Raw genomic sequence first — 27,583 nt, 5'->3', positions numbered from 1 at the left:
GAAACTGTCCTGGCATTTAACCAACTTGGCAAACCTCTCATCTAACCACTAAATCCATACAGTTTGTTCCCTGACAAGTAACAGCTCCTGTCTGTACAAAGTTATTAGGTAGGTGGAAAACCCCCAATCCTTCAGTCAGTGAAAGAGAAACTGGAGGTATTTACACATACCATTTTAAATTACAATGGGCAGCACCCCACCATTCTGTGTTGGAACAGAGTTTCTCCTGTTCCTTTCATTTCTTGCAGCCCAATTTACACACACACCCCTCCCCGGGCACCCTGTGTGGAGGAATAGCTGCATGGTTTGGGGAGGGGAAGGGCTGGCATGATGAAAGAAAAGAAAAGGAAATCACTCTCCTTTTCCCTTCTGGAAATTCAGCTCTGCTGAGGAAAGGAATCCATGTCATTCCTTGCTCCTCTTCACTTCAGTCCACTGACCCAAACAGCTGTTCCCTCCTGCGACTCCAGAAATTATTCTGTTGGGTGTGGGGTCAAAAGGTACTTCAGGAATGGAAAGGAAAACAAGGTTGCCTTTACCTGTAACGGTTGTTCATGGTATGGTCTTCTGTGCAGGCATATGTGGGACTGTGCAGGTGCAGACTATTTGCTGAGTTGAAGAATCTGAAGCTTCCTAGAGGTTTTGGAGTATTAGGAGCGCTTCCCCTCCCTTGCATCTCATGCAAGCATTTTCTGCCCAAGCCACACATGATGGATACAGGGATACCTACCCCTCAGTTCTCCCTTTGGAGAAGACAGGAGAAGACAGGCCCTCAGTGTGAGCAGCCTACTGTGGGAAAAGGAGACAGGGATGTGTGCCTGAATAGAAGACAAGTCCATGAACAACAGTTACAGTTTAGTGCAACCTTGTTTTCATCTTTGCCAAATCAATGCTAAATGCAGGTGACTTCTGTACACAAGGTCAGTGAACCTGTCCCTCCCTGTTCGTTTATGTAGAATGTTGTGGTCATGTTGTCTGTTGCCAGTAGGATCCACTTGCCAGGAAAAAGATCACTCTCACCTCTAGAAGATTAATATATAGGGCAGACTCCCTCTCTGATCATTGGCCCCTGCCCTGTTGCTGCTTTGCCAGCTTCACTGCTTGGGTGTGGTTTTCAATTTCTTTGGCCAACCTCACCCATCCCATCATAGTTTGGGGGGTGTCTTGCATGAGGGTCCACTGCAGTATCTCTGGGTTCAGGCCATCATGAAATTATTGGACCCTGGTACCCTCCACCCAGTTGAGCACCTTGCTGGCAAGCAGAATTCGTTTGCATAAGCAAACTCCCCAACAGGGACCCCTCCTGGAACTGCTGCAGCTAGGTGTGGGCACACTCTTCCTGGAAAGGGTCCTCAAAGAGAGCTCACAGGGCAGCCAGGAAATCATCAAATACCTCAAGTTCAGGTGCCCCCATACAGAATAAATCCACTAACCAGACAGCAGCTTCTTCTTCCAGCAAAGGCCTCAGTGGCATAGATAGGGAGCACAGGGGGGCTGGAGCCCCAAGTGCCATTTCTTTGGGGGTGCATTGTAGGGCTGTACCTCCCCCCTCCCCCCGAAACTGCACCTAGTCCCAAACTCCCTGTGGAGTTCAGGGCAGGGGTGCAATTGAACATTGGTAAGCAAGGTCAGCTCAGCTCGCCCCGACTCCATCTTCACAAGGGGTCTGGGAGCAGGGCCAGCCTGGCTTGTCCTACCCCCATCTCCACATGGGGTTTGGGAATGAGGTCAGCTAGCTTGCCCTGCCCCCATCTCCATGTAGAGATTGGGGGCAGACCTGTTTGACCCTGGCTTCAGCTCACCCGTGTCCAGTTTTAATGTAAATGTAATTATCCTGCAATTACAGTCTCTAGCCAAATGTCCCTAGCTATTAATCTTTATCACCCGCAGCCCATGCAGCAATGTAAGCTATAAGTGATGGCCAATTTTATCAAATAGCAATTGCAAAAGGAAGAAAGAGTGGAGAAATGACAGCATACTTAACAAATTGTGAGCCCCTATACAGTAAAGTGCAGATACAGCCATAATGCAGCTATGTGTCAGTCTGGCAGACACAAACTGGCATTATCATTGGCCTATAAAGGTTATAAGACTAGATAAAGGTTATAAGACTAGACTTTGTACACCCAGCCTCCTGGGTCACTGCTTAGGTCTATTATTTAAACTGACAAATCATGTTAGTGCAAGAGTGATCACTGTTACAATGCGCAGCTTAACCTGTGATGGTCAAACTGAAGTTAACATCTTGAAATTACCAGAAAAAGGGGGGTGGGAATCATTGTTTCTAATCAGAAGAGCCTAGTAGCTTACAACACCTAGCTAAGAAAGTCCTCAGCACTTATCAGCCAGTTTGCTTAGTAAGCTGTTGTCAAGACTCAGAATGACTACTTATTCACTACACGGATTAAGGAATTAAAGGATGCCTGTAACTCTATAATCCCATGTAAGTACTTACTCAACTGTAATTTAATTAATGAAAGTTTCAGAAGGTCAAATGAAAGTGATGCCTCCATATTGCTTGAAAACAAAGAGTGATGCTCCTGCTGCTTCAGGAAACAAAAACAAGCTCACTTGAAAGGTCAATGAGAACAGAAACACAGAGGAGAATGTTCAGTTCCTCAAATTCTCTGGATAGGATTACTTGGGCAACGTCATGTGGCAGCAGTGCCAATAATGATCATGAAATGCACAAACTTATACTTTTTTCCAGCCCAGACCCCCAAGACTGTTTATAGAACATTAGAAATAAATAATCAACCATCACATATTTTAAAAAAGAGAAATCCTAGGTAAAGCAATACTTCTTTAGCTGATGCCGGCCAAATATTTGTCAAGGTTGTCTCATAACTCAGATGATCAGCACAGAAAAACCTCTTGCATGGACTCAATAAGATCAGCTATCAGAGTGCATCTTGTAGAGATGGACTTTTCCCACTTCCTCTGCAACCCACTGAGCTTCCCTGAAATTTTGTTCTGGGCGGTCCAAAAATGTTGGATACAAATGACCATTCACTTTACTTCAGATAACAGTGGCACACAGAGTAGGGCTTTCCATGACAACAACAGCCAGCAGGCAAGATCATAAGGAAGTCAGCATTCCTATCCCTTTAAAAAATGGATTTATGAAAAAACAAACAGATTCACAAAATGGTATAGAAGGCAGTTACTTTCTTGATGTCATTTCTCATCAGCTATGCCATGACTGTACACTATACCTGCACACGCTACTGGGGGAATATATAGCATTTAAACTAGTCATTTTGATTTTTTAAAAATGTTTTTAAATAAACTGAGAATGAACCTCTTCTCCTTTTATGCCCACTGTGTGGGCTCGGAATAGTCTTGAGCTCCCTCAGGCCACTGGAACACAAGCTATTCTAATAAAAAACAAATCATATTGGTACAGCCTTATTATTACACTAGGGTGAGGCTACTGCTGACAGGCTCCAATTGTCATTATCCTTAGGTCACCAAGTTTCCTATAGTACAAGGGGAAGGGAAACTGAGCAGAAATGGAGACACAACAATAGAGGAGCAGACCTTAGCAAGAATCCTGTGATGATCCAGGGATCAGTCCCACAACAGACAATAGTATGTTTCCCTTGTTTGAAGGTGCCAATTACAAAATGTTTCCACTGGGAGCCCCAGCAAACTTGCCCTTCCACCTCCTCCTTTTCTGCCCCTGCAGCTATAACATGGGGGACAGATTCTGACTAAATCTGAAGCTAATCACAGCACCAGACCAGAGGTATATAACTCCAGTCACAGAACTCAGATCTTATATGTTAAGACATGTGGCATGGGATCAGATCCAGAGCACATGGATGAGAAGAAGCTGCAGATAGTAGTTTCAAGGCAGGTAGTTCAAGAGAATGAATGAACATTGATGCAAAGATTATTTTGTCTTCTGCAACATATAAAGATCCAAATGGGGTCGGACGCCTTTTATTATGTATTATGGTTTTTTGCTGTTTTATGAGTTTTAAGCTATTTTATGGATTACTATTAATGTTTGTTACCGCTGTTTTAAAGATTTTAGTGACTTGTTTTACCATGTTTTATGCTGTACACCGCCCAGAGCCCCTAGAGGATGGGGCGGTATAAAAGTTTAATTAATAAATAAATAAAAATAAATAAATAAATAAATGTAGATATCAAAGAAATTGCTAATGAGATAGTGAGAGTGGAAGAAGAACTTGGTAATAGAAGCCTTCCTCTTTCAAGAAATCTTAACTAGGGCTGATGCTTTCTATTCTTCATCACTAACTCTGCATTTCTTTTATAATAACCATCCATTCAACATGTACCATATATACTCATGTATAAGTCGAGTTTTTCAGCACATTTTTGTGCTGAAAAAGCCTCCCTCAACTTATACACGAGTCAGTTGTATTTTTAAAAATATTTTATTGATTGATTGATTGATTGATTGATTGATTGATTGATTGATTGATTGATTGATTGATTGTATTTGTATACCGCCCTCCCCGAAGGCTCAGGGCGGTTTCCAACAAAATAAAAAGTTAAAACATCATATATATAAGTTAATTAAAATACATAAAATATTAGACTAGAGATGGCTTCAGCTATTCTATTCCCCCTTTTATGAACCCACGGGAGGCCAGATGTTTGCTTTTTGTTGCAGTTGATATCATCCCGGCTGGCCAAACACCTGGTGGAACAGGTCCGTTTTACAGGCCCTGAGGAAACTTTGTAAATCCCGCAGGGCCCTGATCTCACCTGGAAGCCTGTTCCACCAGGTAGGGGCCAGAGCCGTAAAAGCCCTGGCCCTTGTAGAGGCCAGCCGGATCGTCTTGGGGCCAGGGATCACCAGTAGGTCCGCCTCCGATGAACGGAGGGGCCTAGAAGGGCGATATAGGGAGAGACGGTCCCTTAGATATGCAGGGGTTTTAGGGTTTTTATTTTGTCGGCCGCTAGGGGCGCACAGTTTTTAGGCTAGCGGCACCAGAATTTCAGGATATCATCAGGTGACACTCCTGATGATACCACCCAAGTTTGGTAAAGATTGGTTCAAGGGGTCCAAAGTTATGGACCCCCAAAGAGGGTGCCCCATCCCCCATTGTTTCCAATGGGAGCTAATAGTAGATGGGGCTACATTTTGAGGGTCCATAACTTTGGAGAAGTAGGAGAAGAAGAGAAGCAGAGAGTTTAGAGGAGGCAGGGAGCCAGAGGCAGCAGAGAGGCCCACCACTTAAGGAAGAGACAGGGTAGGCCTAGTACTCTGTGGAAGAGGGGGCGAGGAGGGACCCAGTTGTAAGGAAAGTTAGGGGCCTCGCCACCCTGTGGCAGCAACATTTAACAAATTTAGGAAAAACCCCAGTCACCAGGGGCGAGGAGGGGCCTGACATCATCTGGGAAGGGATAGGAGGGACAGACCCGGGGGCCCCGCCGGTAACAGGGGAGACAGGGCGCCACTGGGTCTGTATCCTTTTCGATGAAGGAAGGATTGATTGTAATGAAGCTGACTTGTCAGAGCATGATCATGAAAAGTTTTGCAAAAAATAAAAACAAGATTCTCAACAAACGCGAAGAACACATTAACTTGCTTTTCTGTGATTATTCATTACTGCATGTGGAGAATGCTTTCACAATTCATTTTGGTCTCTTTCTTTTGTATTGTCTTCAGAATAATAAACCAAAAGAGAAAATCACGATATGTAATAATACTATAATCAGTTCAACACAACAGCTAGCCATACGCTGCAACCAAAAAGAAAATTATCTGAAGACATAAGTGCATTATTGTTGAGTAGAGTTGGGCGAGGGTCTTTCCACTGGAAAATAGTCTATACATTCATAATATATAATCTCATACTCCTTCACTGCCACTTTCAATTTACTTTTGAAAAAAAAAGTTGAACTAGTTTTCTTTTACAAATCAATGTATCACTTAGAATTGCCAGGGCTGATTGTGGAATATATCTTACAAATTTAGGAAAGGACACTTCAGAGAAGCATTGAATGGTGGCAGCTACATAAAATTTGGGTAAAATCTCATTAGGCAAATCTACATTATGTCACCCTGGGATGATTCTAACAGCAACAAAGATATGTATTTCCGACAGCATTTCTACAGCCACAAAACTGTTTTGCAATCAAAATATTACCTTCTTGAAAAGTCGTCCAGAGTCTTCACTGACTTGAACAAATCGAGGGATGATATTATTCAGGTAGATATCACTCAATGTGGTATGGTCCCTGCTCTCTCGTTTCACCTGGTTTAAGAGAAGATTCCAGCAGTTGACAGGTGAAAGAACATTCTGGTCTTTTCTGTAGGAAAAACACAAAGAGCAAGACGATTATTAGCAGAGGCAGGTATGATGTGCTTTTGAAGCACAACACTATAATTTTAATAAACTACAGACCTTTTAAGAGAGTAAAAGTCATTAAACAAAAGAAAATTGATGCACCCCCTACTCCTTTCTGTCTTCACTCCTTATCACTTTTCCTGCTAGTGATGACTAGCCAGGTAGTAATGTACTTCAGAGTATGCAGGCTTTACTAAGGGAAAATTTAAAAGATAAGCAAACCACAAGACAAGAAGAGTGTATGTACAACATTTTGTACATATTTTGCGTCAGAGTGCAGTTTGAGGATCGCACTGAAGTAGCTAGATGGAAAGGGGAAAGGTGACAATCAGAAAGTGACAAGGAGGGTATATTAGAGATGCAAAAATTTTATCTTGTTTCAGAGTTTAAAATCTCAGGAACTCAGAAAAACTGAGAAAGAAGTGGGGAGGAAGGGTTGACTTGCCCTAGACATTCTGGGCAGCCTGAGACCCTTTTCGGGTGGCTGCCCTGGTCTTCTCCACTGAGGACTTGTGAATGGTCTCAGGCGGAGGGATGAAGGCGGGCGGGCTATGAGAGCGAGGGGAATCCCTGCAGTACAATCAGGGAATCCCTCGCAATCCAATATGCCCTAAGTTGCTTCCAGGAGAATACCAGATTCGGCCTGAATCTGGGCAAATTCCAGCATATTCGGGTAAAAATTGGCTGAATATGTCCTGCCCAAATATGGACGAATCTGAATGCAAGATATTTGGGCTTTTGGGGGGTATTTTTTGGAGTTTTTTCATGTTTCGGCCTGCAGGAGGCACATTTTTTTAAGCTAGCGACACCAAAATTTCAGGGTATCATCCAGAGACTGTCCTTATGATACCACCCGAGTTTGGTGAATTTTAGTTTAAGGGGACCAAAGTTATAGACACCCAGAGGGGGTGCCCCCATCCCCCATTGTTTCCAATGGGAGCTAACAGGAGATGGGGCACCCAGTTTATTTATTTTTATTTATTTATTTATACTTTGGGCTTCTAGACCGCCCCATCCCCGAGGGGCTCTGGGCGGTGTACAGCAGATAATAAATACAATTTTAAAACATCATAAATAGGCTAAAACTTATAAAAGCAGCGAAAACTAGCTAAACATTAGCATTTAAATGTAAAATAAATATAGGCATAGGTGTAGGTGGCGCCCGGTGCCTAATATTAAATTCTTCCACCCCCAGGGAGAACGGTAGGTCTAGATAGATGTTATAGGCCCAGATGTAGAGGCCGGCGGAAGGGCCAGCGAAAGGGGCCAGCGGAAGGGGGCCAGCGGAAGGGGGCCAGCGGAAGGGGGCCAGCGGAAGGGGGCACCATCAGCGGCTGGACTCTCCAAAGGCCCGGCGGAACAGCTCCGTCTTGCAGGCCCTGCGGAACTCACCAAGGTCCCGCAGGGCCCGAACAGCTGGTGGGAGAGCGTTCCACCAGGCCGGGGCCAGGGCTGTAAAGGCCCTGGCCCGTGTGGAGGCCAGCCGCATCATCGAGGGGCCAGGGACCACCAGTAGATTGGCCTCTACCGAACGAAGAGGCCGTGTGGGAACATATGGGGTGATGCGGTCTTGAAGATACGAGGGTCCCAGGCCGCGTAAGGCCTTAAAGGCCTTATACCTCATACCCACAGTATTTGCCCCTCCCAAGCAAACTTATTGTGAGTCTGAATGCTGCATTTTGTGGTTCCTATGTTCCTTCCGTTACTACCATTCAGACTCGTATTAAGGAGCACGAAAGGCACTGTCGGCTTACCCATCTTGAAAAATCTGCAGTTGCAGAACATGTGTTAAACAAAACTGGACATAACATTTTATTTGAAAACACTGAAATTCTGGACAATTCGGAAGGTTACTTTGTCAGACTGCACAGGGAGGCCACTGAAATTCACAAAAACTAAGACAACTTCAACAAGAAAGAAGAGACTCTGAAAATTTGTAAAGCTTGGCTACCAGTGCTTAAAAAATGGGCTGATAACCCCACCTGCAATACAATGCACTTAACCACACCTTTGCATAGCAAGTTCCACCCAAACACTTATTGATTGGTTCCCCACCCCAGGACATGGACAATATACCCCACTAAACTTTCCCTTCTCACTAGACACAGTGTGAAACAGACTTTTCTCTGTGATACACCTTTGAAGATGCCAACCACAGATGAAGGCGAAACGTCAGGAACAAAATTTACCAGACCACGGCCACACAGCCTGTAAAGCCCACAACCAGTTGAGTCCGGCCGTGAAAGCCTTCGATAAGCCACAGTTTATTATGTTGCCTGAATGCAGCTTGAAAAACTGTGATGCGCTTACCTGTAACTGCTGTTCATCAGATGGTCTTCTGTGCAGGCACACATGGACATGCATACGCACAATCTCATGTGGGACTGCACAGAAGCCACAAAGATGAACCACCATTTATCCTGATGGCAACAGCACAGTTACTAAGGAGAAGCCAGTTTCCAAAACTCTGACCCACACAAATAACTCTTCTATGCTCTTCTACAAAAGGAGAGTTGGAATATGATTTTTCCCCCTTCGCACATTGCTTCAGTAACACAAATGAAGTAACTATTTTAGCCCCTATACTGAACAGTGGCAGAAAAATATTACTTGAAAAATAATCATGAAATAATAATAAAACTCTAAAGAAAAAACACCACCTGAGGGCTGAATGCCTTCCAGGAGACATTGTAAAAACAATTAAGAGTCTGTTAGTGAGATGAAAAACAGGTGAGCGACATATACCCTACTCAAGCCTTTGAGAGCTTACAGACTCCTGAAAGAGAGATTTTGCAAGGCAGGATTTCCAAATTTCCCTCCTCCACGATTCTTCATAGCTTGTGTTATACCATTTTGTAACACTGAACTTGTAACAATGAATTTTTCAAGTATCAAATGTCTTAGAATTTTATTTTATGAAGTCAAAACTTTTTGCTCTACTATTCTTTTCATAATTTATGCATTTACTCTCCCAGACTCACACCATGGAATTAAGCAGAAAATCAGGCAGATGAAAAATCTGGCATAATTTATTTTATACCCTGACATTTAAAACCTTGAATATTTTTGAATTTTTGCACAGAACAGAATGGCAAGGGAGGGAGGAAGTAGGAGAAATCAAGAGAGTTAAGGAACAGCAACCACAGAAGATGTACATGACATTGCTCAGGGCACTGAAACCCAGTATCATATCTGACTCCCAGGAGACCCCTTGCCAGGTTTCAGAAGTCTCAAATCCTTAATTGTTTTCTAAACTTTTCTCCTGACCATGAAAGATTAAAATTTGCTTTGTGTCTAATTGAAAAATGATGATCTCAGAGTGACAAATTCTGTACAAGGCAGCAGATCCCAAACATGTGTTGTGAATCTAAGGGCACACAGAACATGCATGGCTCTGAAACTGGCAGAAAATTACTGTAAACTCACTGCAGGTATTTATTACTCACTTGATTCTAATTTAACGTAGAGTTCAAAAACTATCCCAGCAAGAATACTCTTTCTGCAATAAACTCAAGTTCCACCCCCTCCCCCACCACAATAGGTAACAGATTTTATTTATGCTGCACAGTTCCAAAAAGTGCCACATGTGCAAATAAACTGTAAATCATACCACTTTAAATTCAATCTTCTGAAACTGAAACTGGAAGATTCGGTTTCAGTTTGATGAAACACAGCTTTAATATTTTATAGCTCTTGGTTTAGTAAGCTTTTAAAGATATTTGCTTCCTGCTTCAGTTTCTAAAATCAAAAGCCTAGTTGCTTTCAGTGTTTTGATTACTGCTTTAGTTTACCTTGGTACTGGGTGAAGGATCACTTAATGCCTGCATAAAAATTAAAAGCAGATAAACCAATCACCTCTCATTTGTCACCACTGTTGAGTAGACAGGTACAGTGAGAAATGCTTGGGGATAACTAGAGTTAAACCTCAGAGCATGGGCCTTGATGAGGCAGAAGATTACCCGCCTCCTCGCAGCTAATTCCCAGTAGTTCATGGGTTCCAGCGGGAGCTAGGTATAAACTCTGCTCCTAAGCAGTCCTGTGATAGCCAGCCTCCAAGTTGCCTGAAACGTAGGCAGAGGTGCTCCTGCAGAGTTCTGTGCTTGTCCCATCATAAAGCCATACCAAGGAAACCCAGGTTTATGCTTAAGTTACACTGTGCAAGGGTAGCATCCAAAGATTCTGCATCATCCCAGAGCCAGGAAGTGAGAGGATCTTGTAGCATGAACTGAGGGGACCTCAGGGGTTCTGAAAAATAGACTCAGAAACCACAACCAGAGTTTTATGAATTACTGAAAAAGGGGATCTTTACTGGACTGTTCCAAGCAATTTAAGAGAAAAAGGTCCAAGGCAACTGTTATTTCTGAGAGATATGGATGTCTTTAATTCTTTTGTGTTTAAACATCTGTGTGTGCCAATAGTCTGCATACACAATGTAGGGTGGAACTAATATTTTGTAGAAAGCAAATCCATTTCATAAGATAATATAAGAAAAAGAAAGCTAGTGAGTGATTTAAGGTTCATGCCAGCAACGGTTAATGGCAATGGTACATGTAATAAGCAAGACACATATTCTTCGCACGATAGCCATTTGTTTACTTTAACTTTTATAAAGTCTTCTCTTTAAGAAAAGGCACTGTAGATCTTATGTAGTATATTCTCTGAACAACGCAGCAACTGTCAGGAATTTTATGAAGCTTTCATTTAAACAAAAACAAACAAAAACTGACCCTTCTTGCTCTGAATTGATTTTTCATTTCCAACAATCCAAGCACATCCAAAGTAGTAAGTGCCACAGCAAATGTAGCACTGACTATGGCTTCGACTGTGAGATGGGGAACTGCGTTATGTATCTATACATACACATTGTTTAGGAGCAAATTCTTACTGTACTTCACCAGCTTTGTTTAGCACAGTATCTGAACACTGTTAACTCTGGTAATGCTGCCTTCTAGTCCAGCAAGGCACCTAAACTCCAATTCAGAACCTGAACCACCAATGTAGTCCCCCAATGATCTCTAAACCATGGTTCAGGGCAGGTCTCTCTTCTATAAATTGTCCCCATCCTAATCTGCTACAGTCACTAGCTTTGTCATTCTGTATATGTACCAGGCCTGTACTGGAATAAAAAAATGTACGTAAGCAAGAAAGGGTTTTTTCCAAACTTCCTCCCAGCTAGAACTCCCTTCTTTTACATATTTGTCATAGACTGCACATTTGTTCAAGTCCTGGAAGTTTTTTGGTGGACAAGATTAAATTGATACAGACTCGTATAAATTATTGAATGTTAAGGGTATGTTTACCATTTATATACATCTATAAACAATTAAATGTTTTCCAAAGCTTGGAAAACTGGCAAAGGGTTACCTGTATATTCCGTGATCACCTCTGAGTGAAGAATTCATATTTTGCAATGCTGGCCTTGCTATTAATTGTCTGCACACAAGGCTAACACCACAGTAGATCAGCATGTTAATTTTTCCTTTCAAAAATTAGTAGCAGAGTTGACAAAACGCAGAAATGCTTGTGCAGGCTAGATTGATTGTGAGTTTATCAATGTTTAAACAGTTGCACTATTAAACAAAATTTATTTCCTTGGATTTCACGCAGCATTTTTATGCAGGTATTTTGCTTTGCTGATTTCACTGCATCGGCCATTAAGGGACTGTAACCAGTTTTGAGCCAACACCATAATTCAAATTAAATGTCTTTATAACTAAAACAAACAGAAAGTGACATACCACATGGACCCTACTCTACCAAGAGCAGCAATTTAACCCAAGAGAGAGGCTATACTGGTGGAATCCAGTCTCTGAATGCTGAATGCATGAATGGCAATCCTTTGGAAGATCTGCCATTAGCCTTCCATGAACTAAAGGGGACAGAGCCTGGATCCTACCTCAACAGAGCTAGAGAACAAAGCCCATTCCAGAGGCCCCTGCCTTGACACACTAGCTTGGCTGGATTACTTAGTTTCCTTTTATCATTTGTTTATGTGTGCTCTTTTTTCCACTCCATTGTGTAACACTTGGAAGGCACAATAATAAAAATATTTTTTTAAGCGAGGCTATGGTAGGAATGTAGCCAGCAGCTGTGCATTGACAAAGTCCACTGACTTGAGTGCTCATCTGGAATAAAACAAACAAAGGAAGGGCATTTGAGAAAGGAAGTCTCATGAACTTTTTCCATAAGAGAAGGGGAGAGACAAGAGATGGGCATGAAAATAGAAGGTGTAATATTCTGATACCTGAAAAGAAAGACACTAATGCTAATAATGCACAATGACAACTGCCAGTTCTAGCTCAATATGATGTCCTGCTGGAAGTATTAACATTGAAATTCTTTTGCCAAGTTGCATTCCACTCCATATGGATGAGATCACACATATATTTGTGCCTGGCCCAAGAGACTTATGACTGCGACCCACACTCCCATGAACACAGCTAATTCACGAAAGCTGTATCATCACATGGTGGTCTCGCCTAACATCTCTTCCCCCAAAACTCTGACACTACACACTAGGGCACAATATGCCATGTTACACAGGGGGTGGCTGGGGGGGGGCAACAAGAAGGGGCAATTAGCCAACCACCTCTCAATCTAGTGAGAGTGAAGGGTGGGATGATTTCAAGCAATTGCCCATTCTTGCTACATTCCTCTACTATCCATCCAACATAGCCTACATCCCTCTATTATCCACCCAGCCTAGCTCCACAGGATCTCTTGACTTTTAGCAATGACTTTGCAGTTATAGAAGACTGTTGAGTAGTGTGGAAAGTAGTAAAATGACTTCTAAGAAACTCTGAGGTTTAAAGTCAAACAAAAGATTCATGTTTTGCTTGTCAGAATTCAAGAAAACCGACACCCCACAGAGACTGTTCCCTATTTTGAAAAATAGCAAACTAGGAGCTGATTACTGCAAAATTAGTACGAATAGGACATTAAGAACTGTGTTCTTGAGCTGCCTCTATGCATTGATCAGACTTCTACATTCACCATGTTGCTAAACAGTGTCCTTCAGCCCATGAGCAGGATCTTCTAGTAGACTGCACAGTCGTAAGCCCCTCATTTTTATGTATTTATTTGCTGACTCTGGAAGATCCGTTCCCAGTGCGCTTGCATGGAAGGCAATGACATCATATTTCCTTCGTCCCTTTACATACGCACATGCTGAAGTGAGGTTGATAAGCAGTTTAAGCTGGTTCAGACTCCCTCCACAATATAAGCACACCCCGTCTTCTCTCCATCCCTTCACCTAGAACAGCAGAGCTCTCTCCTGGCTTATCTTAAAAATATTGTCTTATTAGAGAAGACTCTACCATTGTGCTGAAGTACAATGAATCATCAGCAAGTTTTCCACCATCTGCATCATCAAATCTGTGGTCAGTATCCCTTCCTCTTCTGAATACTGACTACTGCAAATTGTAACATTATACCATAATATGATAAAGAAAGAAAACAGGCTGCCACCCACACTTCAGAATTCTTAGCTTTGTGGACTAGCTTTAGAAGATTTCAAAGTTAACAAATAATAGGCTGACAATACTGGACTGAACAGGTCTGCCAGTCCTACGATACAGAAGTACATTAACGAACCTTCAAAACTGACTGCATTTTTGTTACTACTTACTGGCTTCAAGCATTTGAATGGAATTTCTTAAATGGAAACAGTGATTTCAGAGCTTTGAGAGGAATCAATATTGGCTATAGATGGCACTTGCTGTTTCTGTATATCACTTGTATCACCCCAGCAGCCACAAGTCTCCCCTTAGGCAACAGGATGAAAGGCAAAACAAGAAATACTTACTCAAACACTGACAAAATTAACCCAAGGGGGAACAATGAAAGTGCTAGCAATTTTTAAAATGTTAGACATAAATACAGAGGAGAAAGGACTAGTCACTAGGCTAAGATCTTATGTTCTAATAGAGAAGGAATTGTGACCAGGAAGATGGATCTTTCTACAAACCTAAAAAGAGCCCAGGTTTGCAGAAAGCCAAAAATGATAAAAAGAATTCCTTTAGAGCAGTGGTTCTCAACCTTCCTGATGCCGCGACCCTTCAATACAGTTCCTCATGTTGTGGTGACCCCCAACCCTAACATTGATCCATTTTACAGCTGGAGAACACTGATGCAGAGAGTGTTAAGCGACCCCTGTGAAAGGGTCGTTCGATCCCCAAAGGGGTCCTGACCCCCAGGTTGAGAACCACTGCTTTAGTGCATGACTGATTTAAGGCTGGATGCTTGCTACTGTTCAACAGGAGCCACCCTACAAAAGCCACTATAGTGTAACAGTTAGAGCTTCCGAGCGGACTCTGGAAGAGCCAGGTTCAAATCCCCATCTTGCTGTGGAGGCTCAATGAGTGATTCTAGACCAGTCACATACTTTCAGTCTAATCTAAGTCACAGGGTTGTTGTGTGGATAATAAAAGGATGAGGAGAGACTAATGTAAGCTGCTTTTGTCCCCACTGTGGCAAAGACTGTAGTTTTCCAAGATAAAGGCTGCAGGGGAAGAGGAGACAAACGTAAGACAGAGGGGTAGATAAAAGCAGGTTTGCTGTTAAGTGAAGAAGAGATAGGATAGTCAGCTCCAGGTTGGAAAACTGCTGGAGTTGTGAGGGTGGAGCCTAGGGAAGTAATGAGGGGAGCGACTTCAAAAGAATGCCACAGACTCCACCCTCCAAAGCAGCCATTTCTTCTAGAGGAACCAGGGTTACCAACCTCCAGGTGAGGGCAGGAGATCACCCAGAATTACAAGCGATCTCCAAATGACAGAGATCAATATCTTTGAAAAAATGGTTTCTTTGGAGAGTGGGGGGCTATGCCATTATACCATGGTGAGGTTATTTACCTCCTCAAACCTCACCATTCCAAGCCTCCACCCCAAAATCTCCAGGAATTTCTAAACCTGGACCTGGCAACCCTAAGGTGAACTGATCTCTGTAGTTGGGAGATCCCTCATGACTCAGGGAGAGCCACTGCCACCATTGCTTCTTTGGAGGGGGGAAGAAGTAGGTAAGTGGCTGGGGGTGTCACAGCTACCACTGCTGCTGTGGGAGGGGGGAGAGAAAGCAGGTGAGAGGGTAATAGGGATGAGAAGAGAGGGGCAGAAAGAGAACGAGTGATGGGGTAGGTGCAGAAAGACAGAGAGAGACAGGCATGGGGGGAAAGAAGAGAAAGGGTTGCAGGAGGAAGATACTGAGAGAATTAGGGAGACAGGAGAGGAAGAAGAGATGGAGAGAATACGGTAACTGCTTCTGCAAGTTTCTTGCAGGTCCCCACTTGTTATTTCTACAGTTAGTGTGACATAGTGACTATATCTGGGTGGCCTGGATTCAAATTTTCCTTGAGCCTTGAAGCAAACTGGGGTGCCTTACAAAAAGAAGAAGATGATTTTGGATTTATATTTCCCCTTTCTCTCCTGTAGGAGACTCAAAGGGGCTTACAATCTCCTTTCCCTTCCCCTCTCACCACAAACACCCTGTGAGGTGGGTGAGACTGAGAGAGCTCTGAAGAACTGTGACTACCCCAAGGTCACTCAGCTGGCATGTGTTGGAGTGCACAAGCTAATCTGGTTCACCAGATAAGCCTCCGCAGCTCAAGTGGCAGGGCGGGGAATCAAACCCAGTTCCTCAGATTAGAGTGCACTTGTTCTTAACCACTACACTATGCTGGCTATCTATCTCCCAGCCTGATCTACCACACAAGGTTGAACAGAATAAAATGGAATACTGTAGGATCAAAGAAGATATGTTTCCCTAAGCTCCTTGTTAGGGACAGAACCCAAATATGATATATGAAATACGCACAACAGTCTGAAATCCAACCTGCAGGCTCAGACACCTGATCAGGTGGCAGTATCTCACATCACCTATGACCTGACACTTTTAATGGGAGAGGCATGAAGTTTAACTTAGGGTCCTCTGAATGCAAAGCAGATGCTCTGCAACCAATCCACAGCCCCACCTGTCCTGTTTCTAACCTTTTCTGGAGTCCTTGCCTGGTCACTGCTGACAGAAGACTGAGCAACACAAAGTGACCTTGAATATTGACAAATTTTCTGGGGTTCTGTATTAGGCAGCTCCACGTGTACCAGTCTCTATTTATTCTTTAGACTGCTTACTCAAGTCATATATCATCTCATACTACTTAGCTTTGAAATCCTGTCAGGATCACAAGATTCTGAACCTCTTTCCCAAAAGGGAAAGAGGTTCCCTTCCCGAAGCTCCCCTTCCCGAAGAACCTGAACTCTAGTACAGCCTGAAAACGGCCTTTTTTTCCCTATTTAAATAAAGCATGGGGACTGAACTATTGAAGAGACCTCTTAGCTGTCCAAAGTACTGTGCCACAAAAAAATCCCTGCCACCCAAAACACCAAGTGGCCCACAGAAATAGCGGTGTAACTGAACTGCTATTGATGTTCCATTTTACGCCAGATTACATGATACACTGCATGCGGTTACACTTGAAAGACCACTGAGAAGGGGGGAAAAAATCAAGAACACGATACTACTTTCTCTCTGGGACTGGGACCTAGATCTGCGCTGCTATTGCCCTACCCTACACTCAGATTTATTCAACCAGGGAATAAGACTCACAACTTAACTGGGATTCATTGTCAACCACTAGTGCTCTTTTCTTAACCCTTTTAGTCCAATTATATTAGGCATAAACATGTTTTATCCAAAGAAGTTTTTTAAAAAAAAAAGAAAAGAAAAACAAGATGTTTATTTAACATAGTTATTGAAAACAGGCAGCTCAGCAGTGGGAAATACTTGCAGAGATAAGGCGTCTCCCTGTAGTAAAGAGATCACAGTCTAATAGAAATGGACAGGAAAAACAGGATGTGCTGGTAAAAAAGGGCGAGGCAACAAGGATTTTGCTTAAACAAAAAAAAAGCCTTTCACATGCAACAACCATGTACACACAAGAACTGATTCAGTTATAACTAGAAAGCAAATGTCTCTCGTGGAATGTCATGAGGGACAAAGCTGAAATGTAACTTCTGCTTCAAAATAAAGGAGAATTTCAGTACCACTAAAAGCAACTATGATATTAAGTAAACTGCAGCTGTACAAAAGGATGCATGTTCAGATTTAAATTTAGGACCACCCAAGGAAGAGGCAGGAAGCATCAAAGGTGTAAGACTCAAAAGGATGCCTAGCAGTAGATCAAAGATCTGCTTCAATTCATTATGTTAGTTAGGTATTATTGCTTTAGCTCTTAGCTAGTCCAAAAGGAATTTAAGAATGACATATTCCCCTAGGACCAGAATTGGCCTAATACCAGAGACAGAAGCAAACTGGGTCAGATGAGTAAGGCTGGTGTTTATTTGACACCTTCCGCAATCCCGATTATTGCAAGAAAAGCAGCATCACTGGGGATGGAAGCTGGCATCAACCAGAATGTGCTGGGAGAAGCAGCATCACTGGGGATGGAAGCTGGCATCAACCAGAATGTGCTGGGAGATCTAGGGGCAGATCACCAAAGGGACTCCAAAAGTCATACCTTTAACATAGTCTTAAGGCAGAGGGCAGGAGATTCTGGTGGAATATTGGTGGGAAACCTGTCAGCTGAGACTGACAAGGTCTTGGAAGAGGAATTGTTTTATTAAATGTTTAAAATTTGGAGGATAGGGAAGGAGAATCCACAATTCAGTTAACTGCAAGGGAGAAGGGGTTTTCTGCTGCCAAATCACATCTGGCTTGTGATGATCACACAGGGATTTCAAGGCAGTTCACCATTAATTGTCTCCATCTTACAACTCTGGTAATCCTTGGAGGTCTCCCATCCAAATACTAGTCAAGATCAGGGCTGAGAATGTCACTGGTCCAAGGTCACCCAGCAAGCTTCCGTGGTGCAAACCACGCTACACCACGCTAGCTCTCTAAAGCTGTTTCTGCACAGCCAATTACAGCATTGTGCCGTCGGTGTTATTGGCAACGTTGCAGCAATGGAGCGTTTGCATGGCTAGCCACTCCGTAGGTGGCGCATCGGCTGAACCATGGCACTTCACACGGCTGTGCTTCGCAAACGGCGTTCTTTTTTCCCCAGGGTCACGGCCATTTGGTGCCAGGATTGGCCAGTGTGGGCTGGCATTTTGGGGAGCAGACTCTGCAACACCAATTCCTGGTGGGCGCTTTGCACAGTGCTGGCTGCAGAGCACCATTGTTGAAAAGGCTCACCTGTTGAGCGATTTTCGAATACACCATTGTGGGGCTGCTGGAGCGTTGCTGCATCACTGCAGCGTCATTTCTGCAGCGGTGGCTGTGCGAACTCTCCGCCCATAACACTGTTTTTACTATAGTTTTACTGGCTTTTTTTGCCCATGCAGATACAGCCTAAGATATGACAATGGGAAAAGGTGAATGGAGTTCAGAGAAGTTCTGCCTTTGTTTTGGTCCCATTTACAGAAACTGAGTATTTGTGTTAATCGTTCAGTGGATGTGAAAGTGATCTTGACAGTGCCAGGCTAGTGGGTGTTAAATAATCTGCAATCCAGGACTTGGTCCTGGTTGAGGAAGCTGACTCTGGTGAAAATAAGACCTTCGTATATTGAATCAAAGCTTCAAAAACATTCTGCCATTTTTCAGAACAGGTTTCAGTATGCCAAAGTTAATGATTTTTGGAGCTCCAAAGAATTAAGTAGGTTGCCCTACACAGCACATACATTCTGGAGGTGTTGCAACATAAGGCAGATTTCTGAAGAATCATATAACATACCTAATCATCTGTAACCTATTTATTTTCACACAGATAGATAAAAACTTTTTTTTTAACCTAGTGACAGGAATTAGGGTAGCTCTTGGGGGTTTTCAATGAGTTTCACTGCCCACATAAAATGATTTTTGGATCTAGTTCCCTGATCAAAACCCCTTGGGGTACCACTCAAAAGCTTAGGCGAGGTTATCATAAAACTCAACTTACATCACTACTCTGGTGTTGAAAGGATAGGATGCTGACGTCAAAGTAGGATCTCAACCAAGAGTGCAATCCTCAGTAGACTAGAATGTTCTATGCAAAACAAGTACATCTTTTTATATTTCCCTAAAGACACCATTACATTTATCCACCATTTAACAGTAAAGCATAATTCATCTCAGTATTTATTAACTTTAGGATAGTTTCCTCACTAACAAAAAAAGCAAACATTTCACTTCCTGCTTCTGCCATCTAAACTGGGTAGAAAATAAATTTAGCTTTTAAGGATATCAGATAAAAAGGCTTGAATTAAAGAGCTGCTACCGGTCTAAAAGGGAAAGTGCTTGGCAAGAGCAACCAGGATAGTGACCACAGGTGGGTGACTGAATTCTTCTACCACAAGGTGGTCTCAGGATTTATGCTCCCTTCTACTTAGTTTGCCCTGGATGGGAGAGTACCTGAGAATCCTATCCAAGCTGTTCTAAGCTCTTTGAAGGAAGAAAATAATAATTTCAACAACTTAATATGGCAAGAAAATGTATGCTGTTCATATAACTTGCCACAACAAATGACAGACAAAAATGGAGTTGAGGTTTATGATTTACATTATGAAATACAAAATTGCATAAGTGGAAGGAATTTAAATAAGGTTTGAGGTAGTAGTGGTTAAAACGTATCTCCTCAAGAAGCCAGAAATCTATGCAATATGCATCTGACTACCACGGTCTACATACCACTTCCCTTTGATACATGTGAGCACCCCAGGCATCTGCATTTCAGAGGCAGCACATATGGCACACTTGCCAAGAGGAGTGTCATCAGCACAAGATCATCCCGCATGCCAAACAGATAAGTGCTAAAATATACTGTTGGATGCTTCCCAAGCAAGAAAACACTTACAATGAAAACAACCATCTTTGTCTCACATCCACTAAAGAGTTTGGGGAAACTGAAAGAAAATTTTACGAGTGTTCTCAAACTACTCAGGGCATTTCAATTTTCCTTCTTTATAACATTTCTTTTAAGATTAAACAAGGCTGTTTTGCAGGCCCTGCAAAATTCTTGTAGATCCCGCAGAGCCCTAGCCTCCTTAGGCAGCCCATTCCACCAAACAGGGGCCAAGGCCATGAAAGCCAGAAGGTCTCTTATCAACCCTCTGGCTGGGAGTTCCCCTGGCACTTGCTCGTCCAGCCACTCATCCAGGCCCTGCCACTGCCACTGGGGTGTCACTACCTCTGACCCTCTCCCTCGGAAGTCCACTCGGCTCCTGGCTCTGAGGAGGATGCCGGCGAGACGCGAAGCCAATTGCCTGCTCACCCGCTCGTCGACCAGTCCAGCCTATGGGATATATGCTAAATGCATCTGATGAAGTAAGCTCTAACTCACATAAGTTTATGCTGGAATCACTTTTGTTAATACTTAAAGTAGTTCTTGCCTTAAGGTTGATCTATGGACACAGAAGTCCCAGAATGTTTTTGGAACCATGTTTTCACCATACATTTTTCTTTTTTTCTCCTATCATGCCCAAGCACATGATACAAAAATCCATTGTTAAGGACTTTTTTTCATTTTAACAATAATGTTTTGTCCCTACATTAGGAACTGTAGCTTGGCTGCAGTTGCAGATGACATTTGCTTCCTGCAATTCTTTATTATCTAACACTAGCACAAAGTCCATGGGCCATAAGTGTTGTATAATTGTAAGTGGCTGATCAAGTCTATTCTGAGGTCACAGGAGACCAGTGGATATGGGGCTATCATGGTTTCTCTAACTATATTTGGTACATTTGTTCTGATGTTAACAAAGGAGCTGGGTAGCCTTAGACTTAGCAGTTTAGTAGATTAGGGAATTCTAAGCCCCTGAGTAACTTTGGGTAAATGAAACCACAAAAATGTTTCACTGACATCATGGACTTTGAATGACACCTTGCTATTTTACAGCAATTGAAGATTCTCGAAGGCTCACTCATGGTGACACACAGGGGACCAAAGACACAAACAGTTGACAGTAAAGTATGGAGCTGGTATATTGTGGAGATGGCTTTATCTTAGAATGAGCGAACAGTGATGCCAACTATGTATCAGAAACAATCATACTTATAATAAATATTTCAAAATTACCAAGAATCTGGACAGGAGACTTAAAGCCCAACCCTCAGGCATCCATTCTCAGTAGAGCCAATACAACTAATAGAGAGCATCCAAATCTCATTGCATTTTTAAGATGAAGAATCTTCAGAGAGCAGGAAACACTTCCCAACTACAGAAAAAGGACCTACAGAGCTCAATGTAGGTTATACCATGCTGGAGGGAGCAAAAAGAGACCTCAGCAAGGAGGTGCTTGCTCCACATTCACCATCAGAGCAGGAAGAAACCTTTCCCTTGGAGTTGAGGGATAAGAGCACATTCCTCCTTCCGAAGTTCTGTCTGCAGGAAGCAGACAGAAACTTAATGCTTCTGAGAACAGAGGCCACGAAGAACATGGCATAATTTAGATTTCCTCCTAAATCATCACTGAATATTATAGCCCTATGACAATATAAAGACAGGATCCTAGTCTACCCATACATATTTAGAAAGGCTACTGTTTTGTTAAAAATGACAAGTTTGGGAATAGGTGCTGGCAAGGTAATGGGAGATTCAACCTCAGCTACCTTAAATATCTCACTAAATATGTTCACCAAGCTTCCATTCTCTGCTTCACCTGGCTTCTCCCACTTTTGCTTGAGGTACCTGCTCCCAAGCTATAATTTGCAGGGCAATAATTAACCAAGGAGAGGAGAGTTGGTAAGCAGGAATGGTGCCTAACTTTTATCTAGTTTATCTTTCTCTCATCGTCACCTCCCACTCACAGCCAGGATGAGGAGAAAAATGGCAGATAGGAGAATGATTAAAAATCACCATCCACTCCTCCCATCCACAAGTTCTCTATACAGTACATCAGCAATGGACTGGAAACATGATTATGATGGTAGTATGTTGTTATTCCAATTTCACTTAACTCAAACAGTGCAGGAAATTAAACAGTAACAGGATAGTGCCCTCACTGAAATTTCTAGGATATGAATGAGATTTTGTTAAGGTGGCACAATTTCACAGGTTAAGGAATTCCTGGTTTTTACAATTCAAAAGGTACAGTAGGATTTGTTCTTGGGGGACCTGGACTCAGAATTTTGCCACAGTCATTTCCCAAGATCTACTTGACGTCCACTACAGAATTTCTATCACTCTCCTAAACTGACTTTTGTTGTTTTTGCATGGGACCAGTCAATCAGTCAGTCAGTCATGACACCAAACCTTTGTGATTACATATTCATTATCTATCATCATCATCATCATCATCATCATCATCATCATCATCATCATCATCATCATCATCATCATCATCATCATCATCATCATCATCATCATCATCTATGCCTGAGTAGCGAGGTTTTATTTTCAAACGTCACTAACCATACAAACAGCTCATTGAACTACCAAAAAATATTTAAAAGCCACCAGCATCAGCAGAAACATATTCCATGGGTGTATCCCAGGGGTCCCCAAACTACGGCCCGGAGGCCAAATGTGGCCCCCTGAAGGCATTTATCCGGCCTGCCAGGCATGGCGGCGATGGCTCCATTTATGTGCAGTGGGGGCTCGAGGGAGAGGAGGAACCGGCCCCAACGGCTGTTGATTGCAATTACATGATGGCACCCCCAAATCTCCATGAATTTTCTGACCCAGAGTTGGAAACCTTACACGTGGCAACTCCTGCTCCGCCCTTCCCTCTTGGCTACTCCATGTGTTGCTCTCAGGCTTTCTGTTCCCCCTCACTCCCATTGGCATCAGCCAGGCTGGTGAATCGCTCGCTGGCTGCTAGGGAGGAAGAACCCAGGAAGATACCTAATCCTGGGTTAGATGGAATGCTTCATTGGGAAAGTTCTGCTTTTTTTTACAGGGGAAGGTATTCCACAGCCTCCCCAACAATATTTGGAGCCCACCCTGTACTTGACATACTTTGGTCACTGTTCTAAAAATAGACCATGACAGAAAGGCTGAAAGGTGAAATCAAACATTTTACAATCATTTGTGCATAGGAATTTGTTCATAGTTTTTTTTAGTCCGGCCCTCCAACAGTCTGAGGGACAGTGTACTGGCCCCCTGTTTAAAAAGTTCGGGGACCCCTGGTGTATCCTCTAGAAGGTGCAAGAACAAGAAATAACAAGTGAAAAATAAACCTATTAAAGAGTATGAACACTGGTCTTCAACTAGCAGACAACATTTCTAAAAAGATTAAGAGGTTTATTAGTTGAGACAAATTTCATCACAAAGGCAATCAAACACAGGAAAGAGACAAGAAGTTCCACCAGCTCAAAGGCTATACAAATTAAAAATAGAGAGGTAATACTCAGCCTTGTATCTAAACATATTTTTCTCACTTATGCAAACCTTTAGTTATGTTTGTAGGGGGGGAATCAATGCAACAAAAATTGCTTTCATAAACAGAAATGGTGATTAGCTGCAACTGTTCACTCAGCACTTCTGAGCAACACATATTATACATCAATCAAGACCTGCTGGGCCATACTGAAAGCTTCCATATCAAATGTTCAACAAAATTACTGAACAAAAAGAAGACAGCAGATACGTACTACTCTAGGTACAGTAAATGTGGAAGAATTTTTATAGGGGAAATATGACACTATCATTTATTTGACATTTAACTTGCATGAAGCATTGGAAAAAAATCTAAAAATTTTCATTGTAAGTTAATAACCACCCAGTAATGTCTTTTGTCTTTAAGGGCACAAGAAAGGAGATCAGAATGCAAATCTAAGGGCATCTCTTTCTGTTAACATTTCATTGCTGGTGGAACACAGTAGACAAAAATGTTCGAGAATCAATTACTGTTCTATAAATATAGGAAGGACACTTGCAGCTTTCTTTATTAGCTATGCTTAGGGGTCAAGCTTCTGCAAGGATATAGTGCAGTGTATGTTTTAATGAGGATGTTTGCATTAAGCATCAGCAAAGGAGAGAACAAGAGGTGAACCACATCAAAATGGTTTAAAAAGAAAGCCAAGGAGTGAAAAGTTAATGGCTTTCAGAAGAAGGCTTTCTAGGAGGAAAAAGGGTTGCTGCTGCTACCACAGCCAAAACATATTCCCAAACAAAGAGATTTAAACTGTCTAATAAAAACAAATCACTTTAATCCAACAAAAGCTGAAAATTAAACAAACCAAATCTGGACTTGATGCATCTCCAGAAGGATTCCATCGCCAGAGGAAAGGCTTATTAGTCCAGAGCAAAATGTTTTTTGCATTCTAAAGCTGATTTTACATCAAGTTGCCATCACAGCTGCTACCTTGAGAACAGAATATGCTTCACACATGGCAAGATATTGGTTGCTCCAGAAAGTTAGGAAGAGGGATTTTTTTTGGTAGTACATCGCAGACAAAAAAATCAATCTCCAAAAGACTGAGCAAGAGATTGTAGAATTTATTAATAAAATCAAGATTCCGAAAGTAACTAAAGAGAATAAGCAAATTATATTAGATGAGCTTAAAAAGGCAATAGACAGTTTAAAAAAGAATAAAGCACTTCGACTTGAAGAGCTAAATGCCTGAATTCTATCAAACTTTCTCACATATTGTTTTACAACCATTATTAGAAGCTATAAATAATATTTTTGCAAATATGAAGTTACTAAGTTCATGGGCAGAGTTATTACTCAACCAAATAATGATAGTTATTCCTAAACCAAACAAAGATGCCTGATCATATTGCCCAATATGTCTTCTTCATTTTGACTACAACATTCTGACATCAGTGTTAGCTAATAATTAGAAGATATACCTGGCAAGATCAAACAGTTTTATACCTGGTAGAAGGGTCACAACAAATATAAGGAAGGCGTTGAACCTAATTTAATATGCAAAGTCTTCTAAATTTAAATCAGCTTTTTTTCCTTAAATGTGACGTCACATTGGACATATTCATTTTACCCCCAACAAGCGAGGTATTCATTTTACCAATCTCAAAAGAATGGAAGGCTGAGTCAACCTTGAGTTGGCTGCCTGAAACCAATTTCCTTCGTAAGCCAAGCTTGGACTACAATACTGCAGCTTACCACTCTGCACCCTGGGGCTGCTTTTTCTTTTTCTTAGATATTGAAAAAGCCTTTGACAGGGTCAAACACAATTATCTATTGAAATGTTTAAATGCATCTGAATTTTTTGAAAACTGTAATGATTTGGCTAGAATTATATATTAAAACTCTACAGTTAAATTAAGTATGACAACCCATTATCTCAGCCAATGGAGATAAAAAGAGATGTCAAACAAGGTTGCCCTTTGTCAGCATTGGAGTCCATCACTAAATGTTAAATCTATTTGCTGACAACATACTTATATTTTAAACTGATCCAGAAAATTTGGCAAACTTCTGAGAACTCACATAAACAAATTCAAAAAGGTATAAGATTATAAATCAAATACTGAAAAGACAGAGGTATTTCTTTTCAATGTAAATTTGGAAAGTTTATCTCCACAAAGTTGGTTAAGAGGAATCAAGGCTACCAAAAAATTTAGTATTTTAGTGGGGAATTGAGATTAACATGAACAATGAAGAACTGTTTGATATTAACTTTAACCCTATTATATCAGATATAAGAAGTGAACTTTCTTTCTGGAAAGAGTTTACCTCATCCGTTAGGGATTGAATTAATACTGTGAAAATTATACTGATACCTAAAATCCAGTATATATTATCAAATTTACCAATAATCATAGCAGATTAAATGATAAAGAATTCGCAATTCGTGATTAATGAGTTTATCTGAAACAGTAAAAAACCTAGGATTAAATTATTAGTAGCACAGAATAAAATTAATAATGGTGGTTTAGATATTCCTAACATAAAATTAATGCATGACGCTTCCCATCTAGCATGCATCACCAAATGTTTCAATGGTAGCAGAGATTCCTCAGAAGTTGCTCTAAAACAACATTATGTTCAGATGCTTCTAAAGACCTTTTTATCTTCAAATGTTGTTAGTATTTAGAACACTTACAAAAAAGAAAAAAAGAAAAAAATCTCAAACTTAAAAACAATTTAGTGTATTTAGCCTCTAAAGATCTTCTTGTGGTTGAATAAACGCTTTAAAATAAAATAAAGACAACTAGATTATAAATGGACTTTTACAGATCTGAGACAAACAGAATAAAAATTATCACCAGGTATATTGCCACTGGCATCTACATTAAGAGATTTAGATATCTTGCAAAAGTTAAATGGCTAAATGGAAAATATACAACACAGACACAAATAATTGCTTGATAAGAGGCAATATTATCACTGATTTTCAAGAAGTCTCATCAAATAAGCAATGACAATATTAAATAGTTTGAAAATTTCCAACTTAGGAGCTTCCCAATTAGATGCATATATTCAGGCCTTGGGATGAGAAGCCTGGCAAAATCTGAGGAAATTATAAGTAAAATATCAGAAAAACTTTTCAGAATCTTAGGCCGTTTCCGCACGGGCAATGAATGGCAGCCTGGAGAAGGTAAAAACGCCGTCTCCAGGCTGCCATTCGGTGATAGGTAAGCAGCTGCATCAGCAGCTGCGCCGCCTTCGCACCGCCCTGCCAGCGCTGGTCGGGCGTTTCCCCAGAGCGCTTTGAAGCGCCTTTGTTAGAACAACGCTCGCCGTGAAGCCGCTGCCGAAATTTAACGGCAGCAGCTTTCTCACAATACACCTCCCCCACTCCAGTGCGACCTTATTTATCCCTGCCTTCCAGCGTGTAGCCGCGGCCTGTTCAGGGATTTCGCCCCCCTGCCCTGCGCCGCTGGAGCAGGCGCTCAGGGCCAGGGGGGCGTGTCCCCAGGCCTCGGCAACGCACCGGAGGCCCGGGGACATGTTGGTCGGTTGGGCGCCATGCTTCCCACGGCGCTTCAGCTGCCCGGTTGTTTCCAGGACCATCCGTATGACGGTCCCAGCGTCTTGTGGTTGGCGTCATAAATGCTGACTCGGCCGGCCGGGCCTTCGTATGAAACGGCCTTAGAGATTTTATGCCAAATAGCCAGTATATCAAAACACACATTTCAATACAGGTGGAAAAAGAATCTGGGTTATTAAATTCCTGAAGAAAAGTGAAAACGACCCATTGGATACTCACCGTGAAGGGGTCTTCTCTTGGGTGGTGAAGGCCATCTTGTCGGGTTGTACTTCTTTACCACTTGCTAGTGAGGCAGGAAGAGCTTTTTGGTCATATCCTGTGGGCGCCAAAATTGCCCCAGTATCTGACGAGCCGAGCTGCAGTAAGTAGGAACAATCCAGAAAGGAACA

The 27,583-nt window shown here is 42.0% G+C and overlaps 1 protein-coding gene across 5 annotated transcripts in view; it reads right to left on the bottom strand.

Moving 5' to 3' along the window:
- The window catches only part of SRGAP2 (SLIT-ROBO Rho GTPase activating protein 2), a 259,927-nt gene that overhangs the window by 133,996 nt on the left and 98,348 nt on the right, over positions 1-27,583 (bottom strand). For all 5 annotated transcript variants that reach the window (XM_048496312.1, XM_048496314.1, XM_048496315.1 and 2 more), the window contains exon 4: positions 6,129-6,291. In XM_048496312.1, the coding sequence (XP_048352269.1) occupies positions 6,129-6,291 (163 nt within the window). The remainder of the gene's footprint in view (positions 1-6,128; positions 6,292-27,583) is intronic.

This window comes from Sphaerodactylus townsendi, linkage group LG05 (genome assembly GCF_021028975.2).
Source record: "Sphaerodactylus townsendi isolate TG3544 linkage group LG05, MPM_Stown_v2.3, whole genome shotgun sequence".
In the NCBI taxonomy this organism is placed as follows: Eukaryota; Metazoa; Chordata; class Lepidosauria; order Squamata; family Sphaerodactylidae; genus Sphaerodactylus; species Sphaerodactylus townsendi.
This window is presented reverse-complemented; position numbering and strand designations above follow the sequence as displayed.